Source organism: Prinia subflava, chromosome 3 (assembly GCF_021018805.1).
Source record: "Prinia subflava isolate CZ2003 ecotype Zambia chromosome 3, Cam_Psub_1.2, whole genome shotgun sequence".
NCBI classification, from domain to species: Eukaryota; Metazoa; Chordata; class Aves; order Passeriformes; family Cisticolidae; genus Prinia; species Prinia subflava.
In genome coordinates, this window is record NC_086249.1 from 34751365 (window position 1) to 34771060 (window position 19696).

General features: G+C 35.2%; 1 protein-coding gene across 4 annotated transcripts in view; it reads right to left on the minus strand.

Annotated features, from left to right (window-relative positions):
* The window catches only part of PSPC1 (paraspeckle component 1), a 63428-nt gene that overhangs the window by 11588 nt on the left and 32144 nt on the right, over positions 1-19696 (minus strand). The window contains exons 8-9 of one of the 4 annotated variants that reach the window (XM_063394620.1): positions 17796-17965; positions 106-14648 (exon numbers count right to left, since the gene is read on the minus strand). The exons of 2 other annotated variants lie outside the window; for them this stretch is intronic. In XM_063394620.1, the coding sequence (XP_063250690.1) occupies positions 14463-14648; positions 17796-17965 (356 nt within the window). In that variant the 3' untranslated portion in view covers positions 106-14462. Of the gene's footprint in view, positions 1-105; positions 14649-17795; positions 17966-19696 lie in introns of those variants that run through there. One more of the 4 variants, XR_010080007.1, reaches the window with a different exon arrangement.

Genomic DNA, 19696 nt, shown 5'->3' on the forward strand with positions numbered 1-19696 from the left:
AATTGTTCATTTGCAACTCATTACATTCCTGAATGCAAGACACAATCTCATCAAAGTGGGTTTTATATATATATATATATATATATATATATATATATATATATATATATATATATATACATATATATATACACACACATATTTCTTTTTTTGCAAAATTTTGTGCACTGTGAGGCAGTAGTCCAAGTCATTAAGATAATCCTGTATGAAACAGCAACTAAAATCTATATTTTTAATACAGCCCCCTCCTCTATATGACACTCCCATTTCAAGTTGAGGAAACTGCAGCACCAGAATAGCTGGCTCAATGATTTTCATAATTACCCATTCTACAAATGTTGTCATTGAAGCAGCAGAAATAATTTTAAATGTTCAGATTTTTACTTTCAATGACTGTGTTCATGATGAGCAACTTGGAAAAATGTCTGAGTAAGGGTGTAATTTTCTCCATTCAGAACTCACATGACACATTTTACAGACGTGAAGTTCTGAGCATTTTCTGATACTTTATCATGGAAGCTAGAAAGTACAAAATTGCCGAAGGAACAAGCGAATAACCTTTAACCCTCATCATCTCTTTCACCTAGAAATGATGTCTAGAAGTGACTTTTCAAAGAAAACTTAAGAAACCTGACAGATGAAAAGCATCTGAAAATGCTGCACTTGGCACTGGAAGCTACAGTTAACATTTCACGAGATAGTTCTGCCAGGTTCTGGAAACTCTGAGGTTTATTACAGAAACAGATTCAGAAAAGTCTGCTGTAAACAAGATATCATTCAACCAGCACAGCTAGCAGAGTTAAGTAGGATCAGTACAACTCTACTACTTTAACAGAAGTCAGGATACCATTGTGCTACACACAGTGCAAACAAATTTACACTTATGCAAGGAGTTAAGAGAACCACTAAGATTTTAGCCATGTTTGAATAGGCATACTTCTATTAAGACTCATTTTCTTATTTCAAAATAATTTAGGATTGTTTAAAGTAGCAAAAATGTGTATATGCAAAGTCTAAGAGACAGTTTTCTCTTATCTTACTTTTGAGACTGCAGAAAACCAGCATAAGCTTTGTATTACAGAAAAATTCTTATACGTAGTAGCGATGACCTCACTAGTTTGAGGACATTTTGGATCTTCCAAAACCTATGGGTGAATCTAGTTTCACACAAAACCTCCTATACTGTGCATAAGCCAATTTTCTCTAATTAAAAAAAAAACCAGTATTCCTAAGGAATTGTGAAACTCACTAATACACAGCTTCTGAAGCGTTTGCAATTCTGCTTTACAGAACTTCACACAATGCTCCCCATTCCCTCCTGTAAAGTTCCTTACCTGTCATTATTGCAGCAGGTGCCAAGTTAGGCCAGTGTCCTAACCTCCTCTTCCAAAATAATGACAGCAGAACTGATTACCTTTGTGGGGCTAAAATCTCTGAAGCCGTAAGACTGTGCTGGGGAAGGGCAGGGCAAGATGTGGTCACACAGTCTTTATCAAACAACACCTCATTCACTCTGAGAGCTTTCATCTTTGACATGCTTCCTTTGAAAATGTCAAATTTAACAATACTACCCAGTACATACATCTACATTGAAATGAAACCTAGTAAGGAAGAATTCAAAAACCTAAGCATGTAATAGGGTTTAACTGTTAATTCATTCATATTAAGTTTAATAAATTCAAAGCTTTGCTTAGAATCATGGATGTGTTAATGTCAGAAGGGATCTCTAGAGATCATCTGGTCCATCTCCTTGGCTCAGGCAGGGCCACCCAGAGCCAGTGGCCAGGACCACATCCAGGATGGCTTCTGGCATCTCCAAGAATGGAGACACCACAACCTCTCTGGACAGGCTGTGCCAGTGCTTGGTCACCCCTCATAGTAAAAATGTTTCCTGATGCTCAGAAGTAACCCTTTGTGTTTCTGTGTGTACCCATTGCCTCTGGTCCTGTCAAAAGATTTGTGATTCTTTGTGCAATTAATTAATTTCCTTCCTGTATTAACTCTACTGGGTGACAACTTCCATCTCAGATTACTTTATAACAAATGCAGAATACCAACTTCTGACTTCCACCATAATAAAACCATATTTGGTAGAAAACAGAAAATCTTACATTAGATTTGAAATACACAGGAAATGGAATCTGTATTTCAAGACAAAGACAACAAACAGCATTAATAAACTGCAGGGTATCCTGCAGATGTTCTACCCCATATTGGTATACTAACATATGACTTACCTGTTTCTGAAAAAACCCACAAAGCAATGTTGAATAAAGGAACCATTTCTCTATTTGCTACTCTTGTACTGCCTGGGACCCAAACTTGGCTTTTCATCCTTTCTTTGCACAACTGGACATAGAGCTCATGCTGCACTATCAGGATTTATTTCAGCTTTACAGTACCATAGAATGCTGTACATTCTATCTATAGCAATCCTTCTTTTAGCAGAAGTCACTACTACCTGCAAGATAAAGCTATTCTTCCTACCCAAAGTGAAATAGCTTTCTAACTTAATATCAAATATTTTTTAAAAAGCTTTAAGCTCAGCTGTCATATGGTGAGCAAAGCAAACACCTACTAACACATGGCAAAGAGGACTGAAGAGCACTCTATTAGAAATAATTTCAAGTCTGAATAACAGATCAGGCATCTTAGTGAGTGTTAGGAATACTATCCACCATTCCACCATGTACCCCCTTAAAGGCACTCCAGCTGGTTACCGCTTTCTTCACTTGAGAGCAAAGCGTAGGCCTCAGTGACGACACTCCTTTGCACAGGACTAGGCCAAGACCACATTGTGAGAAGTGGGGAACTCCCTTTTGAGATCATCTTATATACAAAAGCAGTAATGTGGCATCATATTCAAAACTAAGCATTTTTAATCAGAGACTGATTGTTGGTGCTGTTTTTCATCATGGCTCATTCAGATTTCAATAAGCAAGCTCACACTATAATTCTCACCTTAAAAATATTAATTTACAAATAAGCTATCAAAATTATTTTGGGTGCCAAATTTGTAAATATCAACACATTAACGAGAAAATAGTTACACACACACACACTAAAACATAAAAGCTGTTACTTCAGTTACCTGTTTGTGACTTTTAATGTACACAAGTAAAAAACATCCATTCTAATACACTACAAACATTACTTGCAATGTCTTGAAAAGAAACTCCACTTAAGCAAGCAGCAGCTTCTAGAAAGAAATCTGCATTTCAAACTGAAGTTCTGCATAAGGATGCATCCATTTCTTTGAACGATTAACAGTACACGTACATGTTATCAGATTCTTTCACACTACTTTTTACAGACACCTTCAGTGCTGTCTGCTCTCCTATTCTGCTCAATCTTGTTCTGGTCTTCTCGTAAAACTTTACTTCTATCTTATTTAACAATTTATTTTGGTCAACTTACTTTCATTCTGGACTCTGCAAAATCTTGCATCTGATCAGCACCTGACTGATGAGTATGCTCTGACAGGGTACATTTACGCATAAAGTTTGAAGGGCTCTAGTTTACATCAAGCTGTGAAAGCTAAAATAAATGAAGAAGTCCAGTTTAAAGATGAACCTCAGAAAATGGAGAACAAAATCCAAGTTTCTTTATTACAAACTTTGGGAATCAGAACCATCCAAGAGATTATTTTCTGGACCACACCTGGAATTATTAAAGGAATTTGTCTCATTGACAGTACAAATCTAGTTTGTATTTTCTGTATTTGCTTAAATCTCTATTCAAACTTGCTCAGATCAGTACCTCACTGAGAACACATCTTTCATTAGTGAAAAGCAGTATTTGGAAGTGCACGGTAATGACAGAACAGGTATCAACTAAGACGACTGCAGCTGATAGGAGCAAATGCTGATTTAAGCATCCCATGACTGCACCACTCTCAACCCTCAACTGCAGTGGCTGTCACTACCCAAGAGAATTTGCTAAGCAGAAAAGATGACTGAGAAGCATCCATGCAGCCATGAATGAATTTCAAATGAATTTCAAATGAAGCTCATTTATTAACTGAGGCACATGAAGCAACTGCTGAAACAACCAAAGGCATTACCAACTTCCAAGTCCTGGGAAGGCTGTGACAATCATGCAGCTGTACACATACCAACTCAGCAGATAAATTTATCTAAGATGCCTACTCTTCAGCCATGCACATATTTTCTTCATAAACTTAAATCCTGTTAATCCTGTTCTTGGTTTGTCACAACCAAGGCAAAGATGACATTTTCCTGCCATAAGAACAGGATAAGATTTGGGCAACACCTGTTTCTAAGCAGGAGCTCTCTGAATGCATGACAGAAGTCCTCTGCTGGAAGCAATGGTAATTCATTTACACATATTTGAACTTCAGTCCTTTCCCAGGAAATTTTGTCCCGTATATTTAGCCTTTCCCTGCATGTCTATAATTTCACCTCTGCTCCTTTAACGTCATGTAGTCAAAAAGTAAAGACACAAGTAAATACACCTAAGTCCCCAATAACATTACTCATTTTAATAAAACACAGGCTTTCAGAATTACTTTTTCCATTAAAGCATGTATTTTATTTGAATGTTTACACTGAACTAGTTTTGTTTATTGCAGAACTCCAAAACAACATTTAAGAGTTTTAGATGAGGTTTATAAGAGCCATATTCGGGGTCTTTTATTCTGTGGTAGTTTCCAAATTCTTAAAGGCTGCAAAGTGAAAGATGAGATCAAGCCACATTTTCCTGCTTTTCCACAATACTATCCCCCCCATTCTGTAAATCCATGAAAAGCACTTATCTACTTTTAGTTTTCTGTATTAGTATTTGCACACATCTGTGAGTTCAAAAAGGGTAACTATCTATGAAGTTCTCATGCACTCTGTCACTTAATTCTTGTGTAATTACACAAAGAAGAAACTATGAAATTAAATTAATCCACAACAATTTTTCCTTCCCTTAGAAAAAGACATAAATCCTTTTTAAAGGCACAACAGGTTAAGAATACATACATGATATATATACTAATAAAATACATATGAAGAGGTAATAACTTGTCAAATCATAGATAGAACTAATTTTTACTGCGCATCTGACATCCTTCCCTTACTTTAAACCATTTCCATCAGGTTTAGTGTTAGAGCCCCCAAATAAAGTTTCATACAGCTCAAATCTTCCACATCATCAGGAAAACATAAAGCCTTTTACAACAAAAGAAAACCTAGAGTACAGAAAAGGAAATAAAATCCTGAAAGGAATGGATTAGGATAACCAGAGCAGGCCAGTGACAAGCATCAAATATGAATGATTTGACCCAACCCTACAGTCAGTATGTCACCTGACATGCTCACATCACTTCTAAAGCTTGACAGAAGCTTGCACAATTTCCAATACTTGTGGTGTGAGGTTTGAGTTAAGACACTATGTCCTCAGTGTCAAACCAGTAAAAGCTTTAGAGGTCAAGTAAGATTTCTAGTGAAATAGTTTTCCCACAATCTTTGAAGATATACCATTTGGCTTCCTTCACACTGGACAGTTTTAAATACACCAGACAATTTAAAAAATAGTAAAATTTTAAGCAATTATATAAAGAAGATTCTACAATACCAGTTTTCCCACAAAAGACCTCAAGAAGCAAGCAACATACAATAATCAATCCTTCACCCTCCCCCATGTATCTAGATGAACACTTTCATACCTGTGAGTATTTTTGTGATTACCACAGCAATAAAGCAGAAATGCAAGTGCAGCATCAAGGTTCTGGCCACCAAGTTCTAAAGCATCGTTATGCTCAATATGTATCAGCTTTTATCCAACTAGGCTTAAAGGCACAACAACATATCATCAGTAACTGCCAACACTTGAATTACACTATTTCTGATATTTATACTACATGCCATGATCTCCAGTAAAGTAAATGTGCCTAAACTAACCAATTCTATTTTTACAATGTAGCAATGAATGTAACTGGATAAAATACGATAAATTATATTTCTTTTTAAACCTTCATAACAAATGGTTCTAATGTAAAGAGTAAAAAATGCATGGCCAGGAATATAATGCAACTGAAAACAAGAGTAGATTTCTCCACAAATCCGTGCTTTCTCCACCCCTAGCCCCAGGGGACTGGCTGATTCAGTATTTTAAACTATGAATCTCAAAAAATTATTTTTCTTTATGTTTAATACAACTTGGGAAGTTAAGAGTACTGTTCAGAGCAAATATCAAGACATTTGTGCTTAATTTACTGGCCTGTAAAAATGCTTAGGATTAAAATCAGACAGAAATTAAACATTTTGTTTTTAACCTTGAATAATTAAGTGTGCTGTAAGCAGGAAAAAGTCTAGAATAATCATGCAGAAAGTATACCAAGTGATTTTATTCTCTTGAGTCAGCTGTCATTTTAGAAGCAGTAAGAAGCATCCAGGACTTCCATTTACTTTCCTAATAAACATTTTTTCATGACTTGCTACTTTTTCCCCTATATAAAGCAGAAAAAGTGTATCTTGCTCAGAACATGCAGAGTAAATACACGACAGAAAACAAACTTATGAATGAAAAATCCTCTTAAACAAGTTACATAATACTACACAAATGCTCTGGTACCCCCCATCTACAGACAGTTGCATTCATCAGTGTGAATAATATATGAAACTACACAAGTGTGATGCAAGACTGATGCCAAACATGCATTAAGAGGTATTACAAAAACTACACAAAGTATAACATGGCAATAATAAACTGACACATATCCCAAAATAATTTTAGAAGTACAGCCATCCCTGCTGCCAGGTTGACAATTGTCACTTTTAAACCAGCAAGTCAATAGATAACAATTCTTTCATACATTTTCTTTCAAAACTCTGAACATTCAGCTTTTGAATTGCAGTAATTGCACTCTTCATACACTAAGGCAAAAACTTTATTTGTATGATTTGGCACGGCTCTGGTTCTGAAAATGTCAGATGTGGAACTGCTACTGGTACAATGCTGGAAGTTCTAGAAACACAATGTTCCACACTAAAACAAAAAACTGAAGATGAACTATTGTTTCATTATTACAGGTGTGTCTTCTGGAAAAAGCTTTTTATTTGAAGTTAAAACTGGAGCTGTGGCTTACCTTTCACATGCTCTCTCCCTTAAAAGTGGAACATAATATATGGAACAGCACAGTGCTATCAAGTCAAAGAATGAAGAATGTTAGCACTTTAAAAGACAGTATTTCCCATCTTTGTAATGGCAGTTTATATCTTTTCTTCCAAGAAAAAGTACATGTGAATAATCTTGCTTCTTTTTAAAGCAACTGTGTGTATCATCTCTCCTGGAGAAATCACGAAGAACACTATTTTCCATTTTTTTACTGGCTTGCATGTAACCTTCTTGGTAACTGCAGAAAATGAACAGACAGATCAAGCTCACATAAAATTTGGCTCAACATTTTAGTGTACATTTTTCTTCATTGCTTGAAATACTCGCCCTCTTGGACCAACTATCACCAGGAATGTAAACCATAACCGTGTTATTCAGATATCTGAAGTCCTCAACATGCTTCTCACCCATTTGTTCTAGGCTATGTATTTCTTCCAAGTCACTTAATGAGAACATTTAATAAACTACATTTTGTGTCTGCAGCACAAATTATCCTATGTATGCAGAGGTATGAAGGGTCTTGCTCTACTGGCCCTCCTTACTCTTCTTTCCTTCCACACTGAAATGAGCAGAATCGATAACTCTCACTGCATCTCCCGCTCACTGCTGGGGACACAGAGGAACCAGCACCAAGCAGCAAGGAGGGCAAAAGGCTATTCATATCTGCAGCAAGGCATGGAGTGGATTATTTTAAATATGCACACAAATATTTCGAATTTCCATTAGCATACAAATATTTAAAACATTTGTAAGCAGCCTGGAAGATCAATTCAGCTGGCAGTTCAAAGACTGCATTCTATCATACTGCAATAGCTGGTTTATGCAGTGTTTTTTGTACAATTTTACACTATACAAAATATTTACAACTTAGTAACAATAAGTAAATTTAGTAGAATAAATCCTCTCATAACAAATAATGAACAGTAATGGAACTTTTTTTTTAAAAGCAACACTTTAAAATGACCAGAACATCGAGAGCTAACAGATTCAAAAAGAATTACTTGTGGTTTTTACATCTTTTTAGATTTCTCTTCCACCTTACTTAAGTATATTGGTTATTTAAAGTGGGTAAACATATTTTGATTGGGGTTGGGTTGTACACTGAGGTATTTAGGATTTGGGGATTTTTTTTGCAGAGGTGTTTTGGTGGGAATTTTTTCTTTCACGTATTAACTGATAATAAAATTAGTTTCACTGTCACACACACAAAAAAATGATTACAGTGAATTAAAGCAAAAAATTAATGAAAATACCTTAATCCCATTCCATCACTATTAACAGATATTCCTTTACCATGGTCTTCTGTTTGGTGCTTCTCTGTCTATGATGCACTCAGGTTTAAGACTGGATTCTCACTTTGATGAGAGGCTAATGACTTTAAAATCAGCTGTTACATACTTACACGGTGTGTGTACGCTGTATACAGTTGCTATAATCAGCCACAAAATCAAGTCCTACACAACAGCTTCATAAAAACAACACAGAAGAGATATCTCCAACTGCTATGATCCCACCCTAGAACCCAAGAATATCAAAAAAATTTTTAGAACATTAATTCATTTCAGTTTTTCTGCTACTCCTTGGCCATATGCACAAAACTAAATTTAGTTCAAAAAACCCAAGACATGAATGTAATAGGTATTTCCACCTCTTCTATTAAAAATTAGTTGGCTTGTGGTTTTCATGTGGAGAAAGACTTAAAAGCTATTTTTGTGACTGTGCTGTAGATATAAAATAAAACCACACTTTTCTCACTTTTATTATGTTACTTTATTCCCTCACTCCCATTTTTTTGTTCAATTTACATAGAGGACCCTCCACATTTATTCCTGTTCAAGGATCTACTCAGCTTTTACTCCAAGTCAACCACAGTATCTTTATTCTCACTGCAATTCTTTCAAGTCAAGCACTTAACGTCCCACATACAATTAGCATGTAAATTCAATCAAATTATACAGCTATGCTTTACTCTACAAAAACTGAGATATAACAGCACACTAGTAAATCTAGGAACAACGGAAGCTCTAGACAAATCATTTACCCAAACAAATGGAAAAACCTTATCCACATGTGTATGTAGTAATACAGTCCGGTTCCTCATGAATCTCATACCTCTTATTATGAGCATTTTATTCTCCACTCAAGGGACCGCCTACAAATCACTTCAGTTTTTACCCACATTTACAAGTTGCTTTTTTTCTTTCAATGTGATTTGTGTGTATAATTATCATTACATTAGAGCAGAGGAGTTTTTAAATAGTTTTTAATAGTTTTAAGTATGCTTTGCTTATCTCTGAATGATTTTCCGAATAGTTCCTTCAATTAGGAAAAAAGGGCTGCTGTTCCAAACAGAAGAAACTTCACACTGCTTTTAAAAGTCAGGCTGACATCATTAATAAGGATGCCTCCAAATTTCAATTATATTAACTTTCAGAGTATCTTAAGGAAGTTCAAGATGGAAAAGACCTATTAAATCTATCCCACTGAAAATAAACATATAGGGGTTTGTTTCCGTGCATTTAAAAACATAAAAAATATTCTTTTCATGAACATTTCATGTTAGTTTATTTATTCTACAAATAACATTTTAGACTATTTTATAACTAGATTTGGTATTTCATGGATTACTGTGAAAACACAGCTAAAATGCCTACAGCTACAATTTTTAAAATACTTTACAGGAAAACACCCAAAACTAAACAAAACACACTAAACTGATGAGATTGCTAAAACTACTTTACAGTATATCTGTCAAGGTAACATAAGGTAACATAAAAACAACCCAATGGGAAAAATTATACCTGACATTAGGTATTACAAGTTTTGAGTCAATCCTCTTTTTGTTACTAAGTTCTTACGTTTCAGTAAGTGAATTTTTAAGCAAGCAAATGCTTTCAGGTTACTACAGTTCTACATTTGCCATCAAACTCCCACTGAATAGCCAACAGTCTAAGGCAGTAATGTCCACCCTCTGCACCTTCCGATAGGCCACACTCACTCCCTCCTCCTTACCACTCATGAATCGGGAAAGTTTGGACTGATATTCTCTCACACTAGGAGCTAACAGCCCAAGGAAAGCACCAAACTCCAAGATGAGCATCTTAGTAACAGCACAGCACCCATATTAATAATTTGAGGGCTCCTGAGAAGGCAATTAAATTGCATTGGAAGTATGTGGTCTCTGAAGTCCCATTCCTAACCCTTACCCATTCTTGGCCACAAGCTGACAACAGATGCTGCATGCAGACTCTAAAACTACCCATGGATATTCACTTCAAATTTCGGGAATGGGATTTAGAACTCCTGCACATTTGTGGTCCAACATAAACTGACTCTAGCTGCTACCCTGCCTTTCATGCTATTTTAGTAGTTCAATTACACTTTAGTTTGACTGATGAAGGGAAAAATAATGATCCAACTTCTTATTAAAAATAGATAAATTAGGAAGTATGCAAAGAATTTTTTTTCTGCAACATAATTAAGCAAAATGAACTTCATGCCACCAGAGCACACCAGTTAACTGCTGAACGTCTCACTTCCAAGCGTATTTTCTCCCTTCAAAAGGCCTATAGGGTTTTGGTTTTTACTTGAGAATCTGCCTTTAGATTGGTTATTTCAGCCAAGTTATTGGTTATTTTGAGCCAAGTTATCTCATGATAGATTGCAACTGTTTAACAACACGTATTTCATAAATGTCACTGTGTGTTTAGTACCTTTCAAAGAATTTTTAATTACAAATTATTCTACATATGAAATAAAGAGTGGAAAAGAGGGAAATGAATTTGGTATTTGAATTTGAAACATTTAAAATGTGGCAGCATACTTTAGATCAGAATGCTCCTCAAAGAACGCATACAGTAAAATCCTACTGGATTATGCCAAAAGTTAACTTAATTCAGTGCTTAGTTCATATTGTCTTCTTGACATCTATTTTAAATTTTATTCTCATAAGAATCTCCAGCTTATTATATCTTTACGTACAACTGCCTAAAAAAACCATAGACAATAAATAACTGCACATCAGTTTTCTTTCTAGGTAATCTACAGTAGTTCACAGTGATTTTCTTAGGAGACAAATACAGTGCAGTATATTAGGATTGCCACCAAGTTTCCTAAGATACCAACGTGCTTTATATAATGAGCACATTGGTCAGAACAGTGTTTAACTTAAATGGAATAGTAAAGCTTTGTTATGTTTTAACATACCAAATTGTATCTCACAGGAAAATCCAGCAGTTTAAGAATATGAAACTTCAGGAATAATGTAAAAGCTCAGTAAGAACATTACAAAAGTGCACTGTAATTGGCAAATTCCATATATTCCATACATGTTTTAGCATACCATATAGCAGAGAGTCAGGACTTCACTGTGCTCTCCAGTCAAACAGTGCAAATGTAGTTTAAAATCTGAGTACATGTGTACACAGAAAAAATGATAAACTGATAAACCTGATGAGGAACAAGAAAAATTAAATCACTTTAGCAGAACATTCATGCAAAAATGGCATGGATTTGCCACATCTACACATTTTTAGGAAACAATTTGGGATTATTCCTTTTTTAACAAAATCAGGTGTTTATTGTATAGCTAGGATCAGTTACTACCACATTTGGCAAAATAAGAAGCATTGCCTTTAGAGTTGAGCCAGGCAGCCCAAAGAAAACTTTTAAGAGCTGAACTTAGCAGCATGTCATCAGCTACAAAAGGCAGTCTTCATTAACGCTTTACAATCTGCCAAAAAAAAATTTCAGTATTTATTTGTTAGGACTTGGTTCATGGACATATAAAAATAAATTAAATTATTTTCTGCAGTAAGGATAGCTGACAAATCCACTGCTACCATGCAGCAGAGCAATCCAAGTCAGAGGCTTACAGGAAGGGCAGGTCACAACTGTGGAATGACAATCACTAATGTTAAATAAAATTTACAATAGCTTCCAAATACATGCATATCTCCATTTGCTACCAAAAACACAGTGCAACAAACATGCACTTAAAATATCATGAAGCTGGCATCGAAAGTATGAACTACTTTTGCAGATTCAGTATATTTAATGTTCTTCTCAAACATACTCAAATACTACAAGGAGGAGTGTTTACATAGCTAAACAAATATAGAGGAGCTAGCTGAAAAGCCTGAATGACACAGCCTTTTCTCTTGAAGAAGATGAACCTACTTTTTGAATCTAGTTTAATTTGTATTTAAAACACTCCCTGTACCGCTTTACAGTTGAGAACTACCAATTCACACCAATACTTCCTCAATCCCTGAAAAGAAGTCATGTACAAGCGCAGAAAAGATGACAAAAAAAGGAATCTCATATTTAGACACCTTACTAGTTACCAACAAAAACTGTATTTTTAACTGAATAAAGGACACTAGAGCAGAGAGCTTAAATAGTTGCCATATGCAAGCACTGGTTTATAGCAGTGAAAAAACAGTAATCTTCCCAAATCTTGAGGAACATTACACTTAGGACCAGTGTGTCAAGTAAAAGCATTTGCAGTTTGGTTGAGGTTTATTTTAAGAATGAGTGCTATTATATGATACATATACCAGGGAAAGAGTATTTCAGACTCAAAAGGTAACTCAGTATTGTATTACAAAGTGTGGCATTTATCAAGTCAAGCAAAAAAATAGCAAGATTTAAGACAATCTGAAGGAAAATGCTTAGCAGGTACAGATTCACAAGTGAGGACCTACACACCTAGTTACACTAAGGTAGCTTCTGAATTGTATGAAAACGGTATCTTTAGCCATGTCACACTGGCAATTTAAGTTACAGTGTATTTCCAAAATGCCAGCAATTATGCCATTTTCTTGTTAACCATTTGCTCAAAATTCAATCCACCAATATCACCACTACATTAACAAGTAACACACACAAACCCTCTGTGCTGCTTGTGTCTCATGCTGAGCTATGTATACACCACTTGGATGTTATTAGGGCACCAGGTTATTTCAAATCAGCTTTTAACCAATTTAGTATCATAATTTATGCAGATAAAATTTAGTAATGTCTACTTCTGAAAAGGTGAGTGAACCAATAAAAAAGAACACTACTATTTTACAACTACTTTTCATAGGGAAAAGATTAACCAACCAATAACCCTACTTATTTGCCATTATAGGAATAGAACCAATAGGTCTTTTCCATCCATCTTCCAAGACTGACAAAACAGAATCATAATAAGCTTCCTAATAGCTTTACTATCAGTTTTACCTTAAAACTCAATCAGCAAATCTACCCTGAGTTGTGTTGTAATGGGCGTTTTCCAAGTTCCTTGTTCTGTAAAACCTTTATGAAGAATTCTTCTACTTTTTTGAAGAATTCTTCTACATTCAAGTAGTAGAAAAACACTCATGTGCAATCCTTCTAAATGCATATTACTCAACTACAAGCAAACATTTACTTTTGCTGGAAAACATGTATTTGCTTCCTAATGAAACAGCTACTCATTGATAACAGATGTGTTTTTATTCAAACCAACCATTGGGGGAAATGTATACTTATTAATAATGATGCGCAAACACAATGGAAAGTCTTTGACCAGCGTGCAGAAATGTTTTGTTCCTTGTAATGGAAGATACTTTAACCATCAGCAGAACACACAGATGTCACAACCAATTTTCTCCTCTATAAACATGGTTTAGGTAAACTCACTCATACTGTCATGAATAAAGCATACACAGAAATTCCTTTCCAAAGTTGTTTTTTTCCCTCTCCAAGTTAAATTTTCTAATAATTTTTAAACAGATAACTTCTGTTGATAACCTCTTACTGTGACTAAGTTTGCAACGGTGGGTTGAGATGCAAGGACAGTATCTTTGAGAACACTTTGTATAAAAATTTATGCTCTTTGAAAGTCAAAACAAAAGCAGTTGTATTTTTCATAGTATGTACTGCACCATGCAGTTTAGCTAAACACTCACTATTAAGAATGGAACATTCTTGACACATAGTAGAAACTATGTAGAAATGAAAATGATGCCACTTAAAATTAAGCATAAAATTATTCTTACTCAGTATTAGTAATAACATTCCCAAAATCCTTTCCAGTGATTTTTTTTATTGTAATCAGATAACTGCATGTTTTACAGCATAGTCACACATTGTATTTTGCTAGTCACAAACACATTGCCTTACATAATGATCCACATCATTTCTGCTCTATACTACAAAGCCTATAACTGAATACAAAAAAAGTTTTACAAAATAAACTGTTTTAAAGACTACGATAACAATAGAACCGTTTCCAGATAACAGCTAAAATTATAAAGGCATATCACTGTATAATTTTACTGGAATTTCTAAAACAGTAAGGAATGAATTGAGATTTAGTATCTGCGACGCTTGTTAGGTCCTTCAAAGTTGCCCCCTGGGTTTCCTCTACCAAAGCCACCAGGTCCACCACTCACGGCACCTACACCACTCATTGGCGGCTGAGGCGTTTCAGAGCCCGTTCTACTAACCAGAGGCGAACCCATCTGGGATGGGCCTCCTTGAGGGAATCGCTCATTATGCTAACACAAGTCCATTTGGAACATGCCAAATGTGAGTTACAACAAAAACCACAAGTGATGTTGTCATGGAGTTCAGCAGATAGTCCAGCAGAATCAGGATCACACATAGAAGGAAGAAAGGAGCAATTCAATTAGTTATTATGGAAAAAGAGCTGGAAATTAAAGAGTGCTATTGTTATGCTCCAACTTTTTAAAGTAAATTAAAAACTAAAACAATACTTAAGACCGACTCCGGTGCTGATGTAACTTCATCCTTACAAGCACATCTGAAGCAATAAATATTCTCTATGTAACGAAGGAGACAGCAAACACTTTTATATCTGAGCTCTACTGTGCCTTACAAACCAACTACAAAGCTTCTCCCTTAAATAAATTAGACAGAGACACATTGTCAAAGTAGGAGGGAGGAAATCAACTTTTGTGTTTCTAGACACTGCGTATTCATTCTTTCAATAGCCTTAAGACTTCTATACCCACATATCTATGGATATTTCAAGTCCATTCTACCTGGAGTTGGCCTTTTGTACGGCACTTAAGAGATCTTTAGTTAAGGCTTTTAAAATTCTGGAATTTTGTCTGAACAAAACTATATTAGTGACAAAATGCATAATTTTGGACTATTCCTGGTTTATAAAAAACTCTGTATGTAACTAAGGGTCATTCTGAAATATCAGCGTGAGATAAAAATCCAATTAATATTCCGTATTTACTTTCCTTAGCTCTATGCTTAATATTAATAAAGGTATATATCCTTACACAATTTATTTGCTTAATTTCTAAGCAAAAAACATCCATCTGAGCACTTACAGTTCAGTACCTATCCAAGTGTTTAAAAATAGAACCCCACATTGAGAAATTTAAACTCAAACCATTAAAAGCATAGATACATGGTACAATCAGATGTGGAGATAAATCATCATTCACCAGTTAAGGACAGTTATGCTTTCAGAAGAAATTCCATCTGTACAGAGATCAACATCAACTCCCCAGGTATTCAGAGTTCAATAAGGACATTTAAGACCAGCATTTAATTTATATACCTGAATCACAAAAGAATTCTTCTGAAAGCCTAATTCCAGTAACAGTAGTAGAGCTCAGCAGCTCTGGAGTCTGCTAATTCATATATATATATATATATGTATACGTAACTGAAACCTCAGCATTTTATCTATGCAGATAAAAGGACATGCAACCTAGACCATGGCTGTATATATGTGCACTGTTTCAAGTATAACACTGTATAAAAGAAAGGTTACTTCAAGAGCTGCATTACATCTTCTACTGAGCTAAAGCACCTTTAAATCTGTAGCACTTAGTAGTAATTGTTTTGAAATTATCTTATTGCGTGCCAGCTTGTTAGCATTGGATATGAATTTCAACAAATAATTATCACATACTCCTGATCCCTCTTACCATTTGACTTTTGGACAAAAAGTTATGTCCTCTTTCCAATAAGGATCCCTCTTTCCAGCTAACAAGAAAACTGCTATAATTAACTACCTATATTAGTAAGTGGGGGAAGCTACTTTTAAAATGTTACATTCAAAGACAATCCAGGTATCAAAAGACTGCAGTGAAACAAAAAGGAGATTGCTAAACTTTCCCTTCAAGACAATATCCAATTAAAAACATCAAATTTGTATTTCTGGTCTGAAAAGCATATTCTTCATTTCCCTCAGTGGAAAATAACTTACAGTGTCTTAGTAGGTAGCCCTCAAAGAATTTTTAAAGTATCTTTTTAAAACAGCAATAATACAATAAGGCTATGCCTTTCTGCAGAGGCCTCACCCCCCCCCAAGTTAAAAACCTTCAAAGACCAAAATGAAGAAAAAACTAAAATCTAATTTGTCCTTCAGAAGCATGCATAAGAAAATGGAAGAAAAAATATTTTTTTTAAACATGCATTTTGAAGTGTCAGTATATTTCCTACATTTCCATACCTGGAATGACTTTTTGTAGAAAAACAACCATTTTAGTTAGATACCATGATTTATGACTCCACGTTCTTTTCCATACACCTCATTTTCAGTGTCAATATAATCACAAAAGAAGGTTCTCAAGGTGACCAGTAACACAGTGGTCTCCAGTAAGAGCATTTTCAAATCCAGTAATTTGTGAGTAGCATCCTTCCCACTGTGAGAAATGACACCACTGATAAAATGAGCTGGCTCCTATGATGTGAAGTAAGATCCTCTCCTTTTTATCTGGTAAAGGCCAGACCCACAATGTATTTTGTGCAAAATCAAGATCTCATTTTCTTCCATGGAACAAAGGATTTTGTTCTAACTTCATTATACAGATTGCTCAATCACAGATAGATACTGTTGAGAAGGTATATCTAAAAAAACACAGCTACAAAATGCTTCTGTGTTCCAATAAAACTGTAACAGGATAACTGTTAATACTATGCATTCCTTTGTATCACACCACCACTAATCCAAAAATCTAGTAACAGAACAGTACTGAAAAAATATGTAAAAGTCACATTTCAAATTATATAGTTGTTTCTCTACAGAAGACATTACAGCTAGGAAAAGTGACTGGCTGTGAGAACAAAGCAAGAATGGCTAGTGCTTTAACTGCATCCCAATGGCATTTGATTAAAAATTCCAGACATAAAACAGACATTCCCTATTATCCGTGGCAATTTGGCAATACTATTTTTCCTGTATCAATATAACAGTTATCAATAGCTGCTGGCTACTGATTTTCTAAGTGGCATAACTGCTGTCAATCTCATGCGTTTAACAGTGTTAGAAAAGAAATACAAAGAACACTAAAGTTGCTTTAAAAAATTAAATCATTTACACAAAGATATCTTCACACTTTGCACTTTCCAACACTTAACTGTTCATCAAAAACCCGAAAAAGCTAATTCACAGAATTTAGTTTTACTAAAGAGAAGAACAGCAAGTCTGCAAATTTACAGATTTTCGTTCCTAAGGGAAGTAGGATTTTCACAGTAATATCAAAAAAATATTTATTTTTCAGGTTGTAAATTATTTCCATGAACAGGTTTTATCAATGACTTTTAACACATCCAAAACAAGTAACACATTCTTACGCAGCGTGAAAATACCTTTGGTAAGAAAAATGGGCCATGAGACATGACAGCTATTCAAAGGAATTAAATTTGTGATACATTACCACTGCTCCATTATCAGGCATCATTGGTGTTCCCATATTTGCAGCTCCTTCTGGTCCCATGGAAGGACCAGGACCCATTGCAGGGCCAGGTAAAGTTCCTCTGTTGTTCATATTCATACCCATCATTGGAGGAGGGCCTTGGTTACCAGCAGGTGCTGGGCTAAACGCATCTACGCAAAACAATCTATACTTAGAGCTGTCCTAGCTTAATTTTACAAGAACAAACAAACAATTTACAATATTTAAAAAGCCAAATGTACAAGACTTCAAATACTTGAAAAAAAATATTCTTTGAGACTGTACATTTATCTCAATCATCTGCTTTTAAACAGATTTTAAATAATCTCTGTTGTTGTTCTGCATTACATAATTTGGTTCATGTATTTGAAAATTCCAAACTTTACAGCTAAATATAGCTGTGCAGTTTCTGTGCAGGAACCAAAGCATTCATATTGCATCTGTATGGAGTATGCACACCACAAATTTGCAAAAATCTCAAGTGATTTTACAGATATTGGCAGCTATACAGCAACTTGGCTCTTCAGGGATCTCAACAGACAAAATGCAGATTTGCAAGAAGTCTTCTACCAGTACTACGTTAATTGATATAGTGTACAGTACATTAGTCTAAGGTCTAAAAGCAAAAACAGAGATGGTACGCAACTTTACAATAAATTATTTGTAATACAGAATCAATAAAATCTTGAATTTAGCTGCAATTTCTTAAGGTACAAGTACCAGAAAACAAAGTAATTTTGTTAGAACTTGAAATGATGAACAATCTCCTCCAAAGTCTGAATCAAAGAAGTAGAAGAAAATCTTGAAAACATATTCTGAGGAGATTATTTAGCTGCAATATTACACTAGGAAGCATCACTCTGCCAGTACTCACTAATGTACTGAAGACATAGGTAAAAATGCCTACATACTATTTTTGCATGTTGCTGTAAGAACAAAGTCTGATTATCTACCTCACACCTTACTGTTATGAAATATCAACTTCAAGGCTGGTGGTGATCTATTCCTCCCATTCCCCACAATAATCCATCCTTTTCAGCCCAAAGTATGCATCTAAAATTTGATAATGGAAGAAAGCATACCTTTGGAATCTAGTCTTCACTTTAAGTATACTCTTTCATAATATAAAGAAATCTGACATGGTGCTAGACTTATAAGCCTGTTGTTTATATTTTATAAAAAACCCTCTCACTTCTCACAACTGCACTTTTTTTGTAATAAATATATAAATATACATCATTCAAAGGAGGCCACTTCTCACAGATGTGTACTGTGACTATCTGCAGGTATGCACAATTACATCTTTATTCCTTGCCTTGAGAACACCATGTCACAGCAGTCAGTGAAACCATGGCATTCAAGATATTGTGGCTAAAATTGGAGACCTGGGATTGATCATATACATTAGGCCAACCACAAACTCCTTAGCAAAAGCAATGCATGCTACACAGCAGCAAACTTGTTTAGCACTTCTCGTGTATTACAAGTGACAGAAATCCCATAATTTTGAAAAGCAGAAGTCTTTGATCTTAGTAATAAGTAACTTCCAGACCTCTCCCTGTAACACTAAGCCAAGCAAAGGTACACTCAGGTTGGATGCTTCTTACCTATCCATACACATGAGCAGTTCATGTAGCAGGTAGAAGACTGGGCTACAATTCAAGAAAATTAGAGTAGCATATGCTCTAAAATGGCTTTTTACTGTCGTCCATTCTGTTAGTAGAGAAGGAAAAGAAGTCTATACTGCCAGTATCAGGAGAAACCTTTAATCTCAGAGGCTAGAAGCACTCTGAAGGACTATTATGATGGCAGCAGCACTTAGTGCATGCAGTAGTGCCATTAACTAGAAGCTAAATTACTTGGTATTGGTTTGCTTATCAGCC